The sequence below is a fragment of the Coffea eugenioides genome, chromosome 8, assembly GCF_003713205.1.
Source record: "Coffea eugenioides isolate CCC68of chromosome 8, Ceug_1.0, whole genome shotgun sequence".
Classification (NCBI taxonomy): Eukaryota; Viridiplantae; Streptophyta; class Magnoliopsida; order Gentianales; family Rubiaceae; genus Coffea; species Coffea eugenioides.
Genome location: NC_040042.1, coordinates 1,927,077 through 1,945,745, shown reverse-complemented (window position 1 = coordinate 1,945,745; position 18,669 = coordinate 1,927,077). Strand labels below are relative to the sequence as shown.

The following is an 18,669-nucleotide window of genomic DNA, read 5'->3' as shown; positions in this document are numbered from 1 at the left end:
CAATGATCGGATGATTGGACTATGCCTGAGTAGTTGTATCCTTGACTAGAATTTATTTATTCCTGATTAAATTCCTGCTATACTTGTGCTAGTTATTTATTCATTTTAGTCAAAATTGTTTAATTGTTTTTAGTTTCATTCCGGTGAAATCCCCCCTTATCAATTGGATTTTAAAAGAGACAGATATCTCCAGTCCCTGAGGAGACGACCCTACTTGCCACTGTCTACTATTCAGTAATTTCTGCCAACTAATTAATTATGGTATATCGGGTTAAGCAAACTCTTCGGGAACAGGGTGAATCAAGTAACCCATTGCACACCTAGAGTCCCTGCTCCAGTATCTAGGATTAATTATTGACTGCTTTTAGTGGTAGCTAGGTTCCATATTTATTATTATTATTGCACAGGTTCGGCACCTGTCAATATTCCCTTTTCTTTTTGCAACTATATATATGATGTCATAGACATAGATGCTGTTGGGTGTGGGTCAACCCATTTGTGGGCCAACCCACTTATGCAAAAGCTTGAGGGCTTCTCAAGCTTAAATAAAAAGCAAAAGCAGCCACAAGAACAGATTCAAGCTTCGGTCCTCGTGTGAGAAAGAAAGGAAAAAAGGCCAGCTGTCACCTTTGAGTGAGACGAAGAGAGAGAAAGAGCTAGAGAGAGAGAGACTTCAAGGTCTTGATTGGAGGGCGATTCGAAACCCGATTGAGACGAAATTTTACCCACGCGATCCTCTCGTCTAGCTTTCCTTATCTACCGATTCAAATTTCTGATTTTCTCTTCGTTTGGTAACACCTTTCCAAACTCACTTTTTTTGACAGTTATAGTTTTTGGGGGTAATTTTGTAGCAATTTGTTTGGTTGATATTGGTACTATTATTGTCGTCCGAATTTTCGAATAGACCTGTGTATTCCCATTATTGTGATAGTGAAGATTTTGACTGGACTAGATCCCGTGGTTTTTCCCAATTTGGATTTTCCACGTAAAAATCTTGGTATCCTGTGCCTTTTAATTTTCTTGCATTTTATTATCACTGCTAGTATTATTACTTGGTGATTTGGTTTGTTCCTGTTTTTAACTGGTACTTGGGGAAAGAGAAATTTGTCCTGGGCTAACTCTGATATTTTGTGCCTGTACTGGTACCTCTTTTCCAACAAGTTGTATCAGAGCAGTCATGTTAGGCTGCTCATTTGTACTGGTTAAAAATGGATGATTCGGATAGTGGTTGCATGATAAAATTGAATGCCACTAATTATTCAATTTGGAAGTCTAGAATGAAAGACTACTTGTATTGTAGAGATTTGTTTGAACCTGTTCTAGGGGATAAAAGCAAACCAAGTGATATGAGTGATGAAAAATGGACCGTTATGCACATGAAAACTGTTGGCAATATTAGAAAATGGATTGGTCAAAATATTTTTCAACATTTTGCCAATGACACCAGAGCTGATGTATTATGGAAAAAGGTTGAGAGTATGTATGAAAGGAAAATCTGTTTGAACAAGGCTAGCTGTTTGAAGCAGATTGCTCGAATGAGATATAAAGATGGGAAAGATATGACTGAACACTTGAGTAATTTTCAGGGATTGATAAACCAGGCAACTACATTAAATTTGAATCTGGATGATGAAGTGCAGGCTTTATTACTATTCAGTTCACTACCGGATAGTTGGGAAACCATGGTAGTCTCCGTCAGCAATTCAGCTCCGAATGGTGTGTTGACCATGGCTATTGCAAAAGAGGCCGTGATGAATAAAGAGTTCAGGAGGAAGGAACAAGAAATTGTCTATGAGACCCAGGCCCTAATGACAGAAAAGAAAGAAAGAAGAGGGAGAAGCAAAAGTAGAGGACCCTACAACAGGAATGACAAATCCAGAGGCAGGTCTGAGTCGCGAAAAAATATTGCATGCTATTATTGTAAAAAGAATGGACATTATATGAAGGAGTGTAGAATCCTAAAACGGGAACAAACTGAGAAAAATGGTAAGGCAAAGGAAAAAGGTGATGAAGAGACTATAGCAGTTGCGGCAGCTCATGATGGTATGTTTGTGTTCTGTGATGATGGTCAGATGAATATTATTTATTATGACAGTGATTGGGTAGTTGATTCGGGTGCATCCTACCATGTTACTCCTCACAGGCATTTCTTCTCAACCTACACCGAAAGAGATTTTGGATATGTTATGATGGAAAATGAGGTCGCATGCAAAGTGATTGGCATGGGAGACATATATTTGGATACAGATACAGGGTGCCAGCTGATATTAAAAAATGCTCGACATATTCCTGATGTTCGCCTTAATCTTATCTCTACAGGAAAACTTGACGATGAGGGTTACCATAACTTGCAAGGTGGAGGCAAATGAAAACTCAGCAAAGGAAATCTCATTGTTGCTAGAGGAAAGAAGCAGAATACCCTTTACTTAATGCAAGCCAAGTTGGGGAAGGGAGAAGTCAATGCAGTTCGTGATTCATCAATTGACCTGTGGCATAGGCGACTTGGGCACATGGGTGAAAAAGGGATTCAGACACTTGTTCGCAAACAGCTTCTAACTGAAGTTAGAGGTAATGCACTTAAATCTTGTGTTGACTGCATTTATGGGAAACAACACAGAATTGCATTCAAAAATTTTCTTCCATCTAGAAAATTGAATCCATTAGAATTGGTGCAAACTGATGTTTGCTATATGAAAGATAAGTCTCTTGGTGGTGCTGTTTATTTTGTAACTTTTATTGAGGGAAGCAAGGGAGAAGAGGAAAGAAAAAAGAGAAAAACAATTAGATAGACAGAAAATTATAAGCGAGGGAGAAAAGGGAAGCGAGGGAGAAGAGGAAAGAAAGAAAGAAAGGAAAGAAAGAAAAGAAAAAGAAAGAAAGAAAAGAAAAGAGAAAAAAAATAGTTTTGGGTTTTTTTTAAATTGAAATTCCAAAATTTGAATTTTTGAAAAGAAAAACAAGGCTGAAGGTTTAAAAGGAAATTAATTTTATTTCCATTTCTCTTAAAAAATTTTTTTTGTAGAATTTAAATTTCAAAAATTTAATTGCTGAAATAATTTATTTGTAAAAAAAATTTTCAAAAATTTCAAAAATAATAAAAAAAGAAAATTTTTTTAAATTTAAAATTTTTCCTTTGTTTTTGGGTTGTTAAATACAGCGTGGGCACGCCAAAATTATAAAACGTCCACTGATCTCGGGAGGCACTAACAGGCGTGAGCACGCCAAGATTACACTTCCTACCAACGTCGTGAAATGTTGAGATTTTACCAACATGGCGTGGGCACGCCAAGATTGGTAAGCGTCCACTAACCTCGGGAGACATTAACACGGCATGGGAACGCCAAAATTGCACTTCCTGATCACAGTGAAGAAAAATATTAAGACCGACTACTATCCGACTAAGAAACGATAAAACAAAAGAAATAAACAACGAAAAATAATAAAATGGGTAAAATACATAAAACTCCCATGTGGTTAAGGAAATTGACATGAAACCTCCTCATTGTTTAGAAACACCCACTTAACCCCCTTGTGCTTTGGATTTCTTTGGATTTTACCTGCTGACCGGCTGGGAAGCCGGTAATAATATGAAATACCAAAAATACCCTTATATATAATATGTGAAAAGTTACAGATGTAATTAGTCAATGTGGAATGGACTTCTGAAAGTGAGAGAGAAACCCTAAACCTACAACGAAGAAGAAGGTGACTGTATTGCTGATCGGTGTGAGTTATGGTGAAGATCGATCGGGTTTGAGCTACATTTCATGTTTTGAGAGAGAAACCCTAAACCTACAGTCAAGAAGAAGGTGTTTGTGTGCTGCAGGTCAACAACATTAGACAACATCGGTCAGCGTTTCTGTACAGATCGGTCGAGAGTCACAACACATTGAGCATAGCTATTAACCAGGTAAAATACATATCTGAACCTTAGGCATTAGACGAGTTGATTTGTTTGATGGCAGGTGTTTTGGTAGTAAATTGGGGATATTTTGAAACTTGGTAAAGGAACCACCATTGTCAGTTTTGGCTTAGTCAGAAGTTTCTCCGACAATGTTTGTGGGAAATTTTTTTTAAAATTTGGTAAATATTGCAAAATGTCAGTTTTGGCTTGGTCAGAAGCTTTTCCGACAAACTCCCGACAATGTTTGTGGGAAAATTTTTGTTTAAATTGCTAAATGCGCAAAATGTCAAGGTTTGACTTAGTCAGAAGCTTGTCTGACAATTTTTGGGGGAAATTTTTTAAAAATTTGCAATATACTACAAAAAGTATGGGTCTATTTGGAGTAATTTGAACTATTGTGGTCCATACTGGTATTGATTATGTTTTCATTCTTCTAAATAAGTGTGTTGATGTTGATTTTTTTTTTTGAAACTGAGCGTATGAAATATTGTCTGTCCGTTTTGATACATCTGAAAAGAAAATGAGTAAATGAATCTCTGTTTTTTGACACATCTGAAAATGGAATTAGTAAAATAATCTCGATTACTTTGGGTTAGGTGCATAAGAATGGGAGATAATCCGTGGCAGACCATAGACATACACATGCATTATGGTAGATATTTCAAATGAAAATCGAGAATTAGATACACTGGTGAACACGTGACCTTGATGAATTATCTGTATTTGAGTTTCCAAAAATGTACCAAACAATTGACCACGGCGTAACAAATATGAATTTCTGGTACTCCATTCCCTTTCATGACCTTGATGTTGGTGTGGTTCCCATCAAGGATGATGTTGACATCGAATTATTGACAACATGTTATGAGGGACTTATAGAAATGCACATATATGCTGAGAGGGGGCCTGATCCCATTGAAATTGTGTCCCCGGAAGGAAAATTACTGTACAAGAGAGTGACTGGTGATGGCGTAATTGCACTTCCATATCATGATGGCTAGCAGGCTGAGATTAGTTCATCCACAGCTGTTAAAGGCATGGATGAAATTGACTCTTTAGTAATTGGGAGTAAGGACAATAATGACAATCCACACATTAACTGTAGAGCAAAGGACATCTGTGAAGAAGAGTCATCACAAATGGAGTTGGATCCAGCTTTTGTGGGACCACATAGAGAGAAGATACATGATTCTGGTAACAAGTCCAAGAGAAAGAAGGCAACAAATGAGAAAAAAGCTAAGTCACAAAGAGTAAAGTTAAGTGCAAGGAAGTCAGTCAGGCGGTTATTTAAAGACAAAGAAGACGGTGATACATCCTCAGAACCTCAGCAGTCTCCTATAAGGAAGTCAACAGAAGAAACAACACAAGCAGAGAGAGATCCAACATCAGAGCAGACTGATTGTAAGGGAGAACCAACAACATATGCAGAGAGAGATCCAACAGAAGTGCAGACTGATTGTAGGGGAGAAAGAACAGTTCATGAAGGCGGAGAAGAAGATGAAGTCATACAAGATTATTCAGATCTTCCTGACTGGCTAAGAGAAGCAGTAGACCTGCCTGAAGATGATGAGATATTTGCAGGTTTACATGGTCAAGGATCAACACAAGCATCTATAAATGTTGGATCTGTAAATTCGGTTGGTATTGGTTCAAAGTAGCAACAAGAAAATCAGCAAGCAAAAGCATCAAAACAAGCTGATTTAAATGAAAATCAACAGCAACAAGAAAATAAGCAACCAACAGATACTCCAGAAGCTAATTTGGGACAACATAAGCAGCAAACCCAATTCAAAAAAACAACATGAAGATTCAAGAAGTCATCCAACATCAGGGAGGGGATGATAGATGTCATGCCAATGAGCAGGAAGAGGACTGGAATGAAGCAGTAGAGGATGATGAAAACCTGCTTGACAGAGGAATAAGATCTGGTGATGAAAGCATCCCTGTCTACAGCTACTTCAATGCGGATGAAGAGTTTAGGAAAGAGCACTTTGAACTAAAGGTTGATCATAAATTTACTAGCTTCTATAAGTTTAGAGAGGCTTTGGTGGAATGGGAAATTAGAGAAGGATATGAGCACAACTACATCAGAAATGAAGGCTCTCGAATCACAGCTAAATGTGCAAAGGGGTGCAGTTGGAGGATTCATGCAAGCAGAATCCAAAAAACAAAGACATTTATGATCAAAACTCTTAAGGGATAGCACTATTATGGCAGGAATTACAGCAATCGACATGCCACTTCAACATAGCTGAGTAATAAATTTCAAGCTAAAGTGAGGGATGATCCTGGATATAGTATTCCTGGCATAGTGAATGAGACAAGAAGATTATTTATGCTAGATATTAGTCAAAAAATAGCTGCCAGAACAAAGCAAAAAGCATTAGAGGCACTTAGGGGCAATGACATGGAGCAATACCACAGACTTTGGGATTATGTACCTACTGTTAAAAATTCAAATCCTGATAGTCATATTTCATTGCAAATTGATAGGCGAAATGTTGAGGAAAGAGCTATATTTCAGAGGATATATTATGGTTTAGGTGCTTTGAAAAATGGTTTCCTAAAAGGATATAGACCTATCATAGGACTAGATGGCTGCTTCCTTAAGAGTCCCTTTGGAGGTCAGCTGCTTACAGTCTTGGGTAGGGATGCCAATGAAAATATGTTCCCTATTTCCTTTGCTGTTGTTGAGGTAGAGAATTATGATAGTTGGAGTTGGTTTTTGCAGGAATTAATCAGACAAATTGGAAGAGGAAACAAAGGAGTGGCTTACACTTTCATTTCAGATAGGCAAAAGGGTCTTGTCCATGCAATTGAAGAATTGTTTCTTGAATCAAAGCACAGATTCTGTTTGAAACATATGTTCGAGAACTTCAAACAAAGATTCAAGAATCAAAACCTTAGAAACATGTTTTGGGAAGTTGCTGCAACAACAAGCATGCCAGAGCATGAAACTGCCATAGCAAATCTTGCGAGGGCTGACCCATAGGAAGGTGACAAGCTAACAACTGTGGGATGGTTCAAACGGTTGCCTCCAAAATTGTGGTCCATAGCTCATTTTAGTACAGCTTGTAGGAGTGACACTTGCGTTAACAATATGAGTGAGTCATGGAATAATTACATTCTAAAAGCTAGAGGGAAGCCAATAATTACAATGCTGGAGTGGATTCGGAGGAGAATAATGCAAAGGTTGGTAACCAAACGAGAGGGCATGCTGAAACATGGTGGCACTTTATGTCCAAACATTTATGAGAAGTTAGAGAAGTTTAAGATAAATGCAAGAAATTGTGTTGCGGTTTATGGAGGAAATGGGAATTTGGAAGTTGATGGCTATGGAAGGACAAATGTTGTCAATTTGGAGATGAAAACATGTACCTGTGGTCATTTTCAGTTTAGTGGCATTCCTTGCGTGCATGCGGTTGCCTGCATTCAGAGTAGAAAGTTGAAATTTGAGGACTATGTTAATGCTTGTTACCATAGGGAGGCATATTTAAGGGCCTACAACTTCACAATTGGTCCCGTTCCTTCGAAGCAGTTCTGGGTAGATAGGAAAATGCAATATTTGAACCCACCATTGGTGAAAAAACAGCCTGGTAGGCCAAAAAAACAGAGGAACAAGGGTCCAGAAGAGCCTACAAATCAGCAGAAAGCAAGTAGGAAAGGTCTTGCAGTTTACTGTCAGAGGTGTTTGAAATCTGGACATAACATACGAACTTGCAAATCAGGGATTCACCCTAAGTCTAAACTTTACAAAGTAATATAACATTTTACATTCTACTATCACTATGGTTTAGTGTGTTTTATTGCTACTTATACACTCATTAAATTCGATTTGAACTATAGGCACTTAAAGTTGGTCCAACAGCTTCAAATGCAACATCCGTAGCTTCTACAACTCAGGCTAGTGTCTCAAGTACTACTGCTACTACACTTTCACAGGTACTAAAAAGTAATTATCTATTTTTGGGTGCTGGAATATACTTACATACATACTAACCATGAGAACTTACATACAGGAGCCAAATCAGCCTATAAGTGGTACCAACCAAGAAAGCCATCAAAGTAGATCCTTAAAGAGAAAGCAACCAGCTGCAACTGCAAGGATGTCAAGGTTGCGACATTGTGGCTCCAAAAAACCAAGAAAATGAACTGCTATTTTTTCGATTTTATTGGTTGAATGTACTGGTTATGCCAAGTAGCCAAGTAGAATATGTCGATTTTATTGGTTGAATGTACTGATACCATTATGGTATGGATGTTGCAATATTTTTCATTGTACTCAGATTTTTGGCTGTCTTTTGGTTGACTAATACTTTCATGGATATTGTACTCAGATTTTTTGGCTATGTTTTGGTTGACTTTGCCTATTTTTTGGGGTACTGATACCATTATGAATTTTTTGTCTCAGATTTTTTGGTTATGTTTTGGTTGATTATGGCTATCTTTTGGTTGACTGATGCCATTGTGGTATTGTACTCAGATTTGATGGCTATGTTTTGGTTAACTGTGGCATTTGTGACTGTATTGCTATGCTGGTGAACCTTTTGGCCATGTTATGGTAGGATACCATTGTGGTATGATTGTGATAATATGTCACGTTTTTGTATTTATGGATGGCAATATTACTAGCCACATCTTTGATGATTTATCATATCTAGTTGTGGTAATATGGATGGCAATATTACTGGCCATATCTTTGCTGAAAATGATTAAATCTGTCAAGTGTCCTGAATAATAATTGCTGGTTATATCTTTGCATCTGATGACTTAATCTAACAACTTCATTGCATTTAAATGGGTATTTCAGGGTCTTTTCAATGTCCTGAATAAAAGCAGGTTTTTTCAATGTCTTCAACAAAAGCAGCTTCATTCGCTCATTTATAATTGAAACATGAAAATCAACTCTAGATTGAAACCAAGATGTGATTTTTGCACTACAATTTGTCCCAACTCCAAATTCTATTACACTACTTTTACATTACAAATTTTACCCAAACTTCATCTCATATATATATAACAACCAATGACAAAAGAGACACAAGTACAGTCAGCATCATCATCATCTTCGTCAGCCCCATCGTTGCTTCGACATTGTGAATCTTCGATTGTAATCCCATAATGATGTTATAGTTATTACTTTCCATTCCTTGCCCAGACATGATAAATCTTTTCGCTGTTGCAGGTCCAATTGGTGAAACCCCTTCAACGTATGGATTTTGCCAGAATGATTCATTAGTGCCTCCCTCTCTACTAATTGGATTGCACCATGCCCAAAATGAACAAGCACCAATTTCACATACATAATACAACATACTTTTGATGATTTTTCAGATTCTACTACTTTAATCTTTGCTTTATTGTTGTAGAAGTATCGCCGGTTTTGGTACCTTAGGTTCCTCGATCCACCGCCAAAATTTTGGGAGCTTGAAATTTTTTGGTTCTCCCTTGAAATGATAGCTGATTTAGCCCTTCCAAAGCTCTTTTTCTCCCATCCAAAGCTGCGTTGCTCTTTACGTTTTTGGGTTTTCGTTTTGCATCTCTCTGTCAAATTTTCTCATTTGCAGAACAACAATTATGGTGGGTTTCATTTGTAAGAGACATGAAGGGCAAAATTGGAATGAAACCAGTTTCTTCTAGCCACAAGTTACCATTAAGTCGCATCAATATCACTCGCTAGCTTCCCAACCGGTCAGCAGGTAAAATCCAAAGAAGTCCAAAGCACAGGGGGGTTAAGTGGGTGTTTCTAAACAATGAGGAGGTTTCGTGTCAATTTCCTTAATCACAGGGGGGTTTTATGTATTTTACCCTAATAAAATTCATGTTCGGGTTGCCTCCCAAAAGAGCGTCTTTTTTTAATGTTTTTGGCTAGACATAGCTCAAGATTTGTTTAAACTAAGCGAATCGGGTCTTCCAGTTGCACCATCTCCACCCGTTCAATCAGAAACCCTTCATGATACGGCTTGAGACAGTGACCATTCACTACAAATTTCTTCTCCGTTTTCAAACTCTGGATCTCGACTGCACCATAATGAAAGACATTAGTCATAACAAAATGACCAATCCAACAAGAACGTAATTTACCTGGAAATAGGTTCAATTTTGAGTGGTACAGTAGAACTTTTTGCCCGCAGACAAATGTCTTCCTAGAAATTTGTTGGTCATGAAATATCTTATTATTCTCCTTATAAATCACTGCGTTCTCGTATGTTTCATTTTGAATCTCCTCCAATTCTTGTAATTGCAACTTTCTTTGAATTCCGCCCTCCTCGATATTCATATTGCATTGCTTGACCGCCTAAAACGCTCTATGCTCGAACTCGACCGGGAGGTGACATGGTTTCTCAAATACCAACCGGAAAGGGGACATTTCAATGGGTGTCTTGTACGCCGTCCTATATGCCTATAGTGCATCCTCCAGTCTCATACTCCAATCTTTCCTATCGGGTCGAACCATCTTCTCTAAGATCGACTTGATCTCTCGGTTCGACGCTTCCGCCCGACCGTTTGTTTGAGGATGGTAGGGTGTGGATACCTTATGTAAGACGCCGTACCTCCTAAAAAGTGCAGCAATTGTCTTGTTGCAGAAATGGTTACCTCGATCATTTACAATCACTCGCGGCATCCCAAAACGGACAAAAATATTAGACCTTATGAATTCTGCAACCACTTTAGAATCATTAGTACGGGTGGCCTTTGCTTCCACTCATTTTGAGACATAATCCACAGTAAGCAATATATACAAAAAATCATAAGATGAAGGAAAAGAACCCATAAAATCAATACCCCAAACGTCAAAAATTTCAAAAAAAATCATTGGGGTTTAGGTCATTTGATCCCTACGAAAAATATTACCTACTCGTTGACACTTGTCACAGGAGTTACAAAATGAGTAGGCATCTTTGAAGAGGGTCAACCAATAGAACCCGCTCTCTAGCACCTTACGAGCCGTTCTCTTTGGTTCAAAGTGACCTCCACACTTAAAAAAGTGACAATAAGTTAAAATAAATTGGAATTCAATTTCACTTACACATCTACGGATGACTTGGTTGGCACCCTACTTCCAGAGGTAAGGATCATCCCAGATGTAAGATTTTGCATCACTCTTCAACTTGTCTCTCTTCGCCTTAGGCCATCCTACAGGAAACTTGTCAGTGACTAGAAAATTAATAATATCTGCATACCAAGGCAAGGATAAATTAACAGAAAATAAATGATCATCGGGAAAAGTTTCTCTCAACGGGAGGTCATTTTCGGCGACTTGTACTCGACTCAAGTGATCTGCTACTAGATTTTCGCCCCTTTCTTGTCTCTGATCTCCAGATCAAACTCTTGTAGCAATACTATCCACCTTATCAGTCGTGGTTTTGCCTCTTTCTTGGTCAACAGATACCGCAATGCTGCATGATCAGAAAAAATAATAACTTTAGCACCTAGTAAATAAGACCTGAATTTCTCTAAAGCAAAAATTACAGCCAAAAGCTCCTCTTCAGTGGTGGAATAGTTTAATTGAGATCCGTTCAAGGCTCGAGATGCATAGTATATAGCATGAGTTGCCTTTCCTACTCGTTGACCCAGCACCACGCTCATGGTATAATCGCTGGCGTCGCACATGATCTCGGACGGTAGGTTCCAATCAGGAGGTTGTATAATAGGTAGCGAGGTCAATAGCTCTTTCATCCTATCAAACGCCCTCTTACATGCTTCATCGAAATCGAAGGGCACTTCTTTTTGTAAAAGTTGGAATAGGGGTGCTCCAATTATTGAGAAGTCTTTAATGAACCTTCGATAGAAACCTGCATGACCCAAGAAAGAACGCACTTTTCGCATGCTGGCAGGATAAGGTAAAATAGATAAAACATCTATTTTTGCCTTATCAACCTCAATACCCTTAAACGACACTACATGCCCCAGAACTATTCCGTGTTCGACCATAAAGTGACATTTTTTTCAATTAAGCACGAGATTAGTTTCTATACACCTTACCAAAATTAAATTTCAGGTTATCTAGACAGTTGTCAAAACTCTCACCATACACACATCCATGAAAACTTCGATAATCTTCTCAACATACTCGAAAAAAAATACTTATCATGTATCTTTGGAAGGTAGCAGGTGCATTGCACAACCCAAATGGCATCCTTCGGTATGTAAAAGTTCCAAACGGGCACGTAAAAGTCGTCTTCTCCTGGTTCTCGGGTGTGATAGCAATTTGAAAATAACCTGAGAATCCATCCAAAAAATAATAGTAAACTCGACCTGCTAATCGCTCTACCATCTGATCAATGAAAGGAAGGGAAAAATGATCTTTTTTCGTGACGGCGTTCAACTTCCTATAGTCTATACACTGCCGCCACCCAGTGGGCTTTCGAACTGGTACGAGTTCACGCTATTGGTTTGATTCAACCGTCACCCCTGCTTTCTTCGGGACCGCCTGTACTGGACTCACCCAGGGGCTATCTGATATTGCAAAGATTATCCCCACATCCAGCAGTTTCAGGATCTCTTTCTTCAGTACCTCCATCATTAGGGGATTCAGTCTCCTTTGAGCCTACCGAATAGGTTTAACACCCTCCTCGAGTCGAATTCGATGCACACACACTGTGGGGCTAATTCCCTTGATACAGGCAATGGTCCATCCTATCGCCTGCTTATATTCCCTGAGAACTCGAAATAGTTTGTCCTCCTGAACCTTTGATAAACTCGCGAAGATGATCACTGGGAGTGTCTCCCCTTCACCCAAGTATGCGTACTTTAGGTGTTTCGGCAGGGGTTTCAATTCCAAAACAAGTGCCTGCACCACAGATGGAAGTAATCTCTGGTGAGGTTCGGGTGTAAAAATGGGTGCGAGATCATACCTTGTTTTTGTGGTTGGCAACATCTGTAACGCTCCAATCACACATTTGAGTTTTTCACTCAACTCTACCCCAAGGATCATCTCTGATTCGAAATGTCTGGTCAAGGCGACTTCTAACTCATGCCTGCCTTCAATTTTAAAAACTTCTTGTACAGCAGGGTCAATAACATTTATAGAGAAAATAGAGCCAGCATATGATTTTGAAGGATATTTCATGGTTTAAAAAATATTAAAATGAACAATCTCACCATCAAATTCCATAGACAGGGTGCTCTTATTAACATCAATTTTGGTTCGAGCTGTGCTTAAGAAGGGTCTACCTAACAGTAAAGGTGATGGGTTGTGGGAGTGTTCATCCTCCATGTCTAGCACATAAAAATCGGTGGAAAAAATCAATTCATTAATTTTTACTAAAACATCTTCAGCAAACCCGTCAGGGTGTGCATTGATTCGGTTAGCTAAGTGAATTATTATTCACGTTTCGTTCAAAGAACCTAAGTTCAAAGAAGCATATATGGACTTGGGCATGACATTAATCGAAGCTCCTAGGTCTAACATGGTCTTCCCAATTAAGGTATTAGCTATCCTACAGGGAATGGTAAATATACCTGGATCCCAACATTTCGGTGGAAGTTTTCTTTGTAAGATTGCTGACATGTTCTCCCCCACTATAACTCGTTTATCTCCTTTCAACCGCTTTCGGTTGACACACAAGTCCCTCAAAAATTTTGCGTATCTAGGCACTTGTTTAATCGCGTCCAGTAGGGGAATGTTAATCTCCATCTTGCCGAAGATTTCCAGGACCTCTTTTGCCTTGTCCTATTTCTTTGGTTTCTCTAGCTTGCTAGGAAAGAGAGGTAGATTAGTTTTAGCTTTAGTGATTAGGTGCGGGAGTACCTTTTGATCTTTGTTGTCTCTGCCCTCCTCTTCCAACTCTTTCTCAATTCGTTCATCATCCTTGTTCTTAGGAATCACCGGTTCTCGTTCTCGAATTTTTTTGCCACTCCTTAAGGTCATTGTACTAACATTCTTCGAATTCAACTCTGGTTGAGATGACAACTTCTCTTGAACTTGGGACTCCAAACGGTTGTTCGTGATGGCCATTTGATTCATTTGATTTTGCATGGATTGCATCTGTCCCAGTTGATTTCTCATATTTTGTAGACCTGAATCTGTCTTCTGTTGATTTGCAATCAATTGCTTCATCATCTATTCCAAGAACGGACTTGAGTTCGAAGGGGGTGGTGGTAGGCGAGGTTGATACTGCTGTTGATACCCTTGCTATTTGTTTGGCGCAAAATTGGACTGCCTATTTCCTCCATAACTGAAGTTAAGGTGATCCCTCCAACCAAGATTGTAGGTACTTGAATATGGGTCATACTGCTTTCTTGGCACGGGCGCGTGGCCAGTCATGTTAACTTGTTCTGCATTTTTTTCTTGAATTAGCGGACACATCTCCGTAGAATGACCCAAGGCAACGCATACCCCACATACTTTGGCTTGTGAGGCACTTCTCACAGTTAGTTGTCGCACGAAGAACGTTAATTCAGAGATTTGTTGTTGGATGGAGGATGTTTCTATCTCATTCACCCTATGCGTTGGGACATCCTCCCTTGTACCAAACTATTGCGAATTCTCAGCCATTCCTTCAATTAGCTCTCACGCCTCTCGAGAAGTCTTATTTACTAACGCTTCTCCACTTGCAGCATCGATTATACTTCTGTCCCTGAAGAGTAGCCCCTCATAGAAATATTGGATGAGCAGTTGCTCATTTATCTGATGCTGAGGGTATTGGATGCACAGCTTCTTAAATCTCTCCCAATACTCATAGAGAGACTCGCCTAGATGTTGTTTGATATCGCATATCTCCTTCCTTAGGCTTGTAGCTCGAGACGCCTGAAAGTACTTGTCCAAGAATTTTTTTTTCAGCTGGTCCCACGTGGTGATACTATCAGGTGTTAGGTAGTACAACCAATCTTTTACGGAGTTCTTCAAAGAGAAGGGAAAGGCCCTCATTTTTATCTGCTCTTCTGTGATTCTCGGGGTTTTATACTGTTGCAAACGACATCGAATTCTTACAAGTGCTTGTAGGGCTCCTCATCTGGTAGACCATGGAAAGATGGCAAGAGATGAATTAGATCAGATTTTAGTTCAAAGGGAGTGTTATCATTCAAATTTGGAAAAGTAATGCATAAAGGTTGCTAATTTAAATTATGAGCAGCCAACTCCCTTAGTGTCTATGCATTTGCCATGATGACTTGCTCTTGGTCCGAGTCACTCGAAGTGTCACCAAACAAATCTGTTGGTCCAACTTCTGGCTCAGGTCTCTGAGATGCAGCACTTGAGTGCTATTCTCTGAGTTGTCTGGTCTCTTTTCTTGTTCTACGCGTAGTCTTTTCTATCTCGGGGTCGAAAATTAATTCACCTGTACGAGAAAAACGAGGCATACATTGAAAAGCACCAGAAAATTAGAACAAAAGTGAAATAAAAAAGAAACAAATAACTGACACCAGTCCTCGGCAATGGCACCAAAAATTGACAAATGTCGAACCTGTGCAATAATAAAAATAGAACCTAACTACCACCAAAAGCAGTCAATAATTAATCCTAGGTACTGGAGCAGGGACTCTAGGTGTGCAATGGGTTACTTGATTCACCATGTTTCCGAAAAGTTTGTTTAATCCGATATACCAGAATTAATTAGTTGACAACATTTTCTAAATAGTAGACAGTAGCAAGTAGGGTCGTCTCCTCAAGAACTGGGGATATTTGTCTCTTTGAGATACTAATTGATAAAGGGGGATTTTATCGGAATGATACTAAAAATAATTAAGCAATTCAACTAAAAAAAATAATTAACTAACACAAATATAGACAGGAATTAAATCAAGAATAGTATAGATAAATTCTAACAAAGGATACAACTACTTAGACGCAGTCCACTCATCCGATCATTAATGCAAGGTAGGTTCACTTAATTTATTAATAGGTTAGTTATAGTCGCCGACGAGTTCTGACGACCAATTTTTTCTTAATTTATTGGTAACCAAGGTACGACCATTGATTACCCCTAACCAGAAAATACTTCTAGGTACGACCGTAGGAATTAATTTTTCAATTACATAAAGGATTGGAAAAACCTAACCCCAATCAATAATATGCTACGAGAGTTATTTAAATCAGATTGCAAGTTTCCCTATTGTATAAAAACGCTAGTTGCCACTAGTATTAATCAATTTAAATAATTACGGATTTAATTGACTAATTTGGTAGGAGATTAATAAATCCCACTAAACATCGAGCCCTTGATATTCAATTAACTAAATAATCTCATAGAAATTCAAACAGACAATGTGCAAATATTAATAAATTAAGGAACGCATGATAATTAATTCGACACAAGTATTCGGGACTGCGTCGTGTGACGCCCCCACTTCTCCCTAAGGCGAACCAAAGGGTATCCGCGGGACGCCTGCCTAACTCTCGCCAGGACTCAAACAATTCCATTCAACTTATAGCCGGACCACACAACACAAGCCAATAACTTAGATACAATAAATGCGGAAGTATTCAAACTTAATAATAGTCACCCATTCTCCAAACCACACGTCAGAATACAGATTACATTTCGTCCAAAGGGTCACATCACGGGGTATCTATCAGCTTGCCACCCGCACACGGGCATCCCCTACGGAGAGTTTCGCTTCGTGATTCTTCACGAACGAGGGGCTCGGGGCTTTTCCAGACGAAGGACTTAAGGTCCCAACTGTCGGCATATGGCTCTGATACCAACTGTGATAGTTCTCAGGGTCACATTTCCATACCAAAAGTACAATTCCAAAACCAAAGGCATAACCAAAAGTAATAACAAGCCCTAAACAAAAGTACATCAAGAGGGCTTCTCCATTTTACCTCCGAGTTCAAACCTGTTAAGGAAAACAAATCTACAGGGTGAGCAAAACGCTCGTGAGGCCAAGAACACACATGCAGACACATAGTTCAGATAACAAGCCCAAATACAATTCAGGTAATAGCTTGCAAGTAATTAATAACGCCGATAAAATGTAACTAGAAACAATTCAAGGATATGGAAGCTCTCAGGAGCTAAGTTCCACATTTGCCGATGTCATTTGTATATCTCCCCATGATGACTCTCCGTCAACCGGGTTGATATTTTCATATCCGTAGTTCACCACTTACTTCTCATCCGTCCACCATACACCACTTCGGGCTCGCACGACATTTAGAAGGCTATACTCCACGAGTATGCCAAGCAAGATCTCTCAAATAGATCAAGCTTATCATGTAATTCTCATGGCTCACCAAGGTTCCCGACCAAGCCCATGCCGGCTCTAGTTCCAAGGTCGGCCTATGAGTTTGGGCGTCCCCCATGTATCATGTAAGTGTCGAGGAGATTCACTCCAACGACGTATGCAATCATAGCATACCATGTCATGTATTCAAGCATTTGACAGGTTTAAGCAGGCATTTCAAGTCATGTAACCAGGCAAATCATGTTAAGCATGAGTCATTCGTTTCAAATGAGAACGAGTGCGATCAAGTACACACTCGACTCCATTTTTGTCAAAATCGAATAGGCTACGCATGTAATCAGGTAAGTCAAGCATGAATCAAGTCCTTAGAGTTCAAGTAATCATACACTTGACACTCACCAAGTTATGCAAGCAAGTAAGTTGGAGGGAGAGTTCAAACTTCCACGGTAGGGTCCTCTTGGAGGTCCTCGTGCGTGCCTGAACATCGAGTATTAGATAATTACTATAGGTCCCCAAGTAGTGAGAAAGATTGAACACGAGTAAGGTTCGAAAATATTTGAAACTTCATTTGACTTGCCTTTGAAGTTGGATTCTCAAAAGGTGTAGGACTCAAGTAAAAGAATATCGAATTATTATCCTTAAAATCATTGGTTGAAAACGAGTACGAGCGAAAAGATTGCAAAACGAACGATCGAAATCGGAGAAGGGTTGGCCACGTCACAATCCGGCCGGATTTCTGGCCGGATTGGAGGCAGTGGCTAACCTCCTTTTTTTCAAACTTCACCACTAATCCGGCCGACAATCCGGCCAGTTTCTGGCCGGATTCAAGGCCGGATTCTGTGGAATAGTTCCTTCGCGGATTTCCTTTGGAATTTCAGAATTTTCGAATTTTGGTCAAATTTTTGAAAAATCATAATTTCTTTTCTACAAATCGAAACTTGATAAATTTGGTACCGTTGGAATCGTCTTCCAAAGTACTAAAAGTCCTTAGAAGACATTGTTCCATGAATCTAAGTGGAAGGTATTCAAAAATGAGCCTAAAGTTGCTGTTCTAGATTACCAGGATTGAGCCGGGGTTGGTTTTTCGCTAACTTTGGAAAGTCGGCAAAAATCACTCGTTGCAAACCGGCCCTTGAAACTTATAACTCAATTAGAAGTGCAAGTAAAGTTTTGGACAGAGCAAGCATCTCAAGAATCGGAGTTTCGAGCACCAAGATATGGTAGCTCAAAGTTGGGAAAGATTCAAGACGGTTACAAAATTTCCAGATTTGGTTCCGACTTTGGACCTTTTATTAAGTGTCGAAACGGACTTGGATTGATACCAAATTTTGCAGTATAATACTCCCATATGAAGGGTATCTCTCTACCAAATTTCATGGAAAAATACCCTCGGAAAGGTGGTTAATCAATCAACCAAAGTTTGGAAAAATCCTTAAGGCAATCTGTCCAAATCTAAGGTTTCAAAAACGAGGCAGTCGCCGTATTTTGATCATAACTCCCTCAATTTAACTCAGAATTGGGAATGGTTGATAGTGTTAGAAAATAAATTCACAAGGGTAAAATTTCACAGAAATGCAACTGGTTCGAAATTAACCCTAAAGTTGCAGCATCATCAAATCATTTCGGCAGAACGG

The 18,669-nt window shown here is 39.1% G+C and overlaps 2 protein-coding genes and 1 non-coding gene across 3 annotated transcripts; 2 read left to right on the top strand and 1 right to left on the bottom strand.

Moving 5' to 3' along the window:
- The first annotated feature begins 5,705 nt into the window (after nt 1-5,705).
- On the top strand, nt 5,706-6,896 carry LOC113779437. Its single transcript, XM_027325013.1, has 2 exons — nt 5,706-6,053; nt 6,156-6,896. Exons 1-2 carry the CDS (start codon nt 5,706-5,708, stop codon nt 6,894-6,896), a joined length of 1,089 nt encoding a protein of 362 aa, XP_027180814.1.
- A 2,898-nt stretch (nt 6,897-9,794) lies between these two features.
- LOC113779436 lies at nt 9,795-10,184 on the bottom strand. Its single transcript, XM_027325011.1, has 2 exons — nt 9,989-10,184; nt 9,795-9,925 (listed from the first exon to the last, which is right to left on the bottom strand). The coding sequence occupies exons 1-2, from the start codon at nt 10,182-10,184 to the stop codon at nt 9,795-9,797; spliced, it is 327 nt and encodes a 108-aa protein (XP_027180812.1).
- Nucleotides 10,185-14,535: 4,351 nt separating this feature from the next.
- On the top strand, nt 14,536-14,642 carry LOC113781808. The gene has a single exon (XR_003469713.1). It is a non-coding gene; the product is annotated as a small nucleolar RNA R71 (small nucleolar RNA).
- The last annotated feature ends 4,027 nt before the right edge of the window (nt 14,643-18,669 follow it).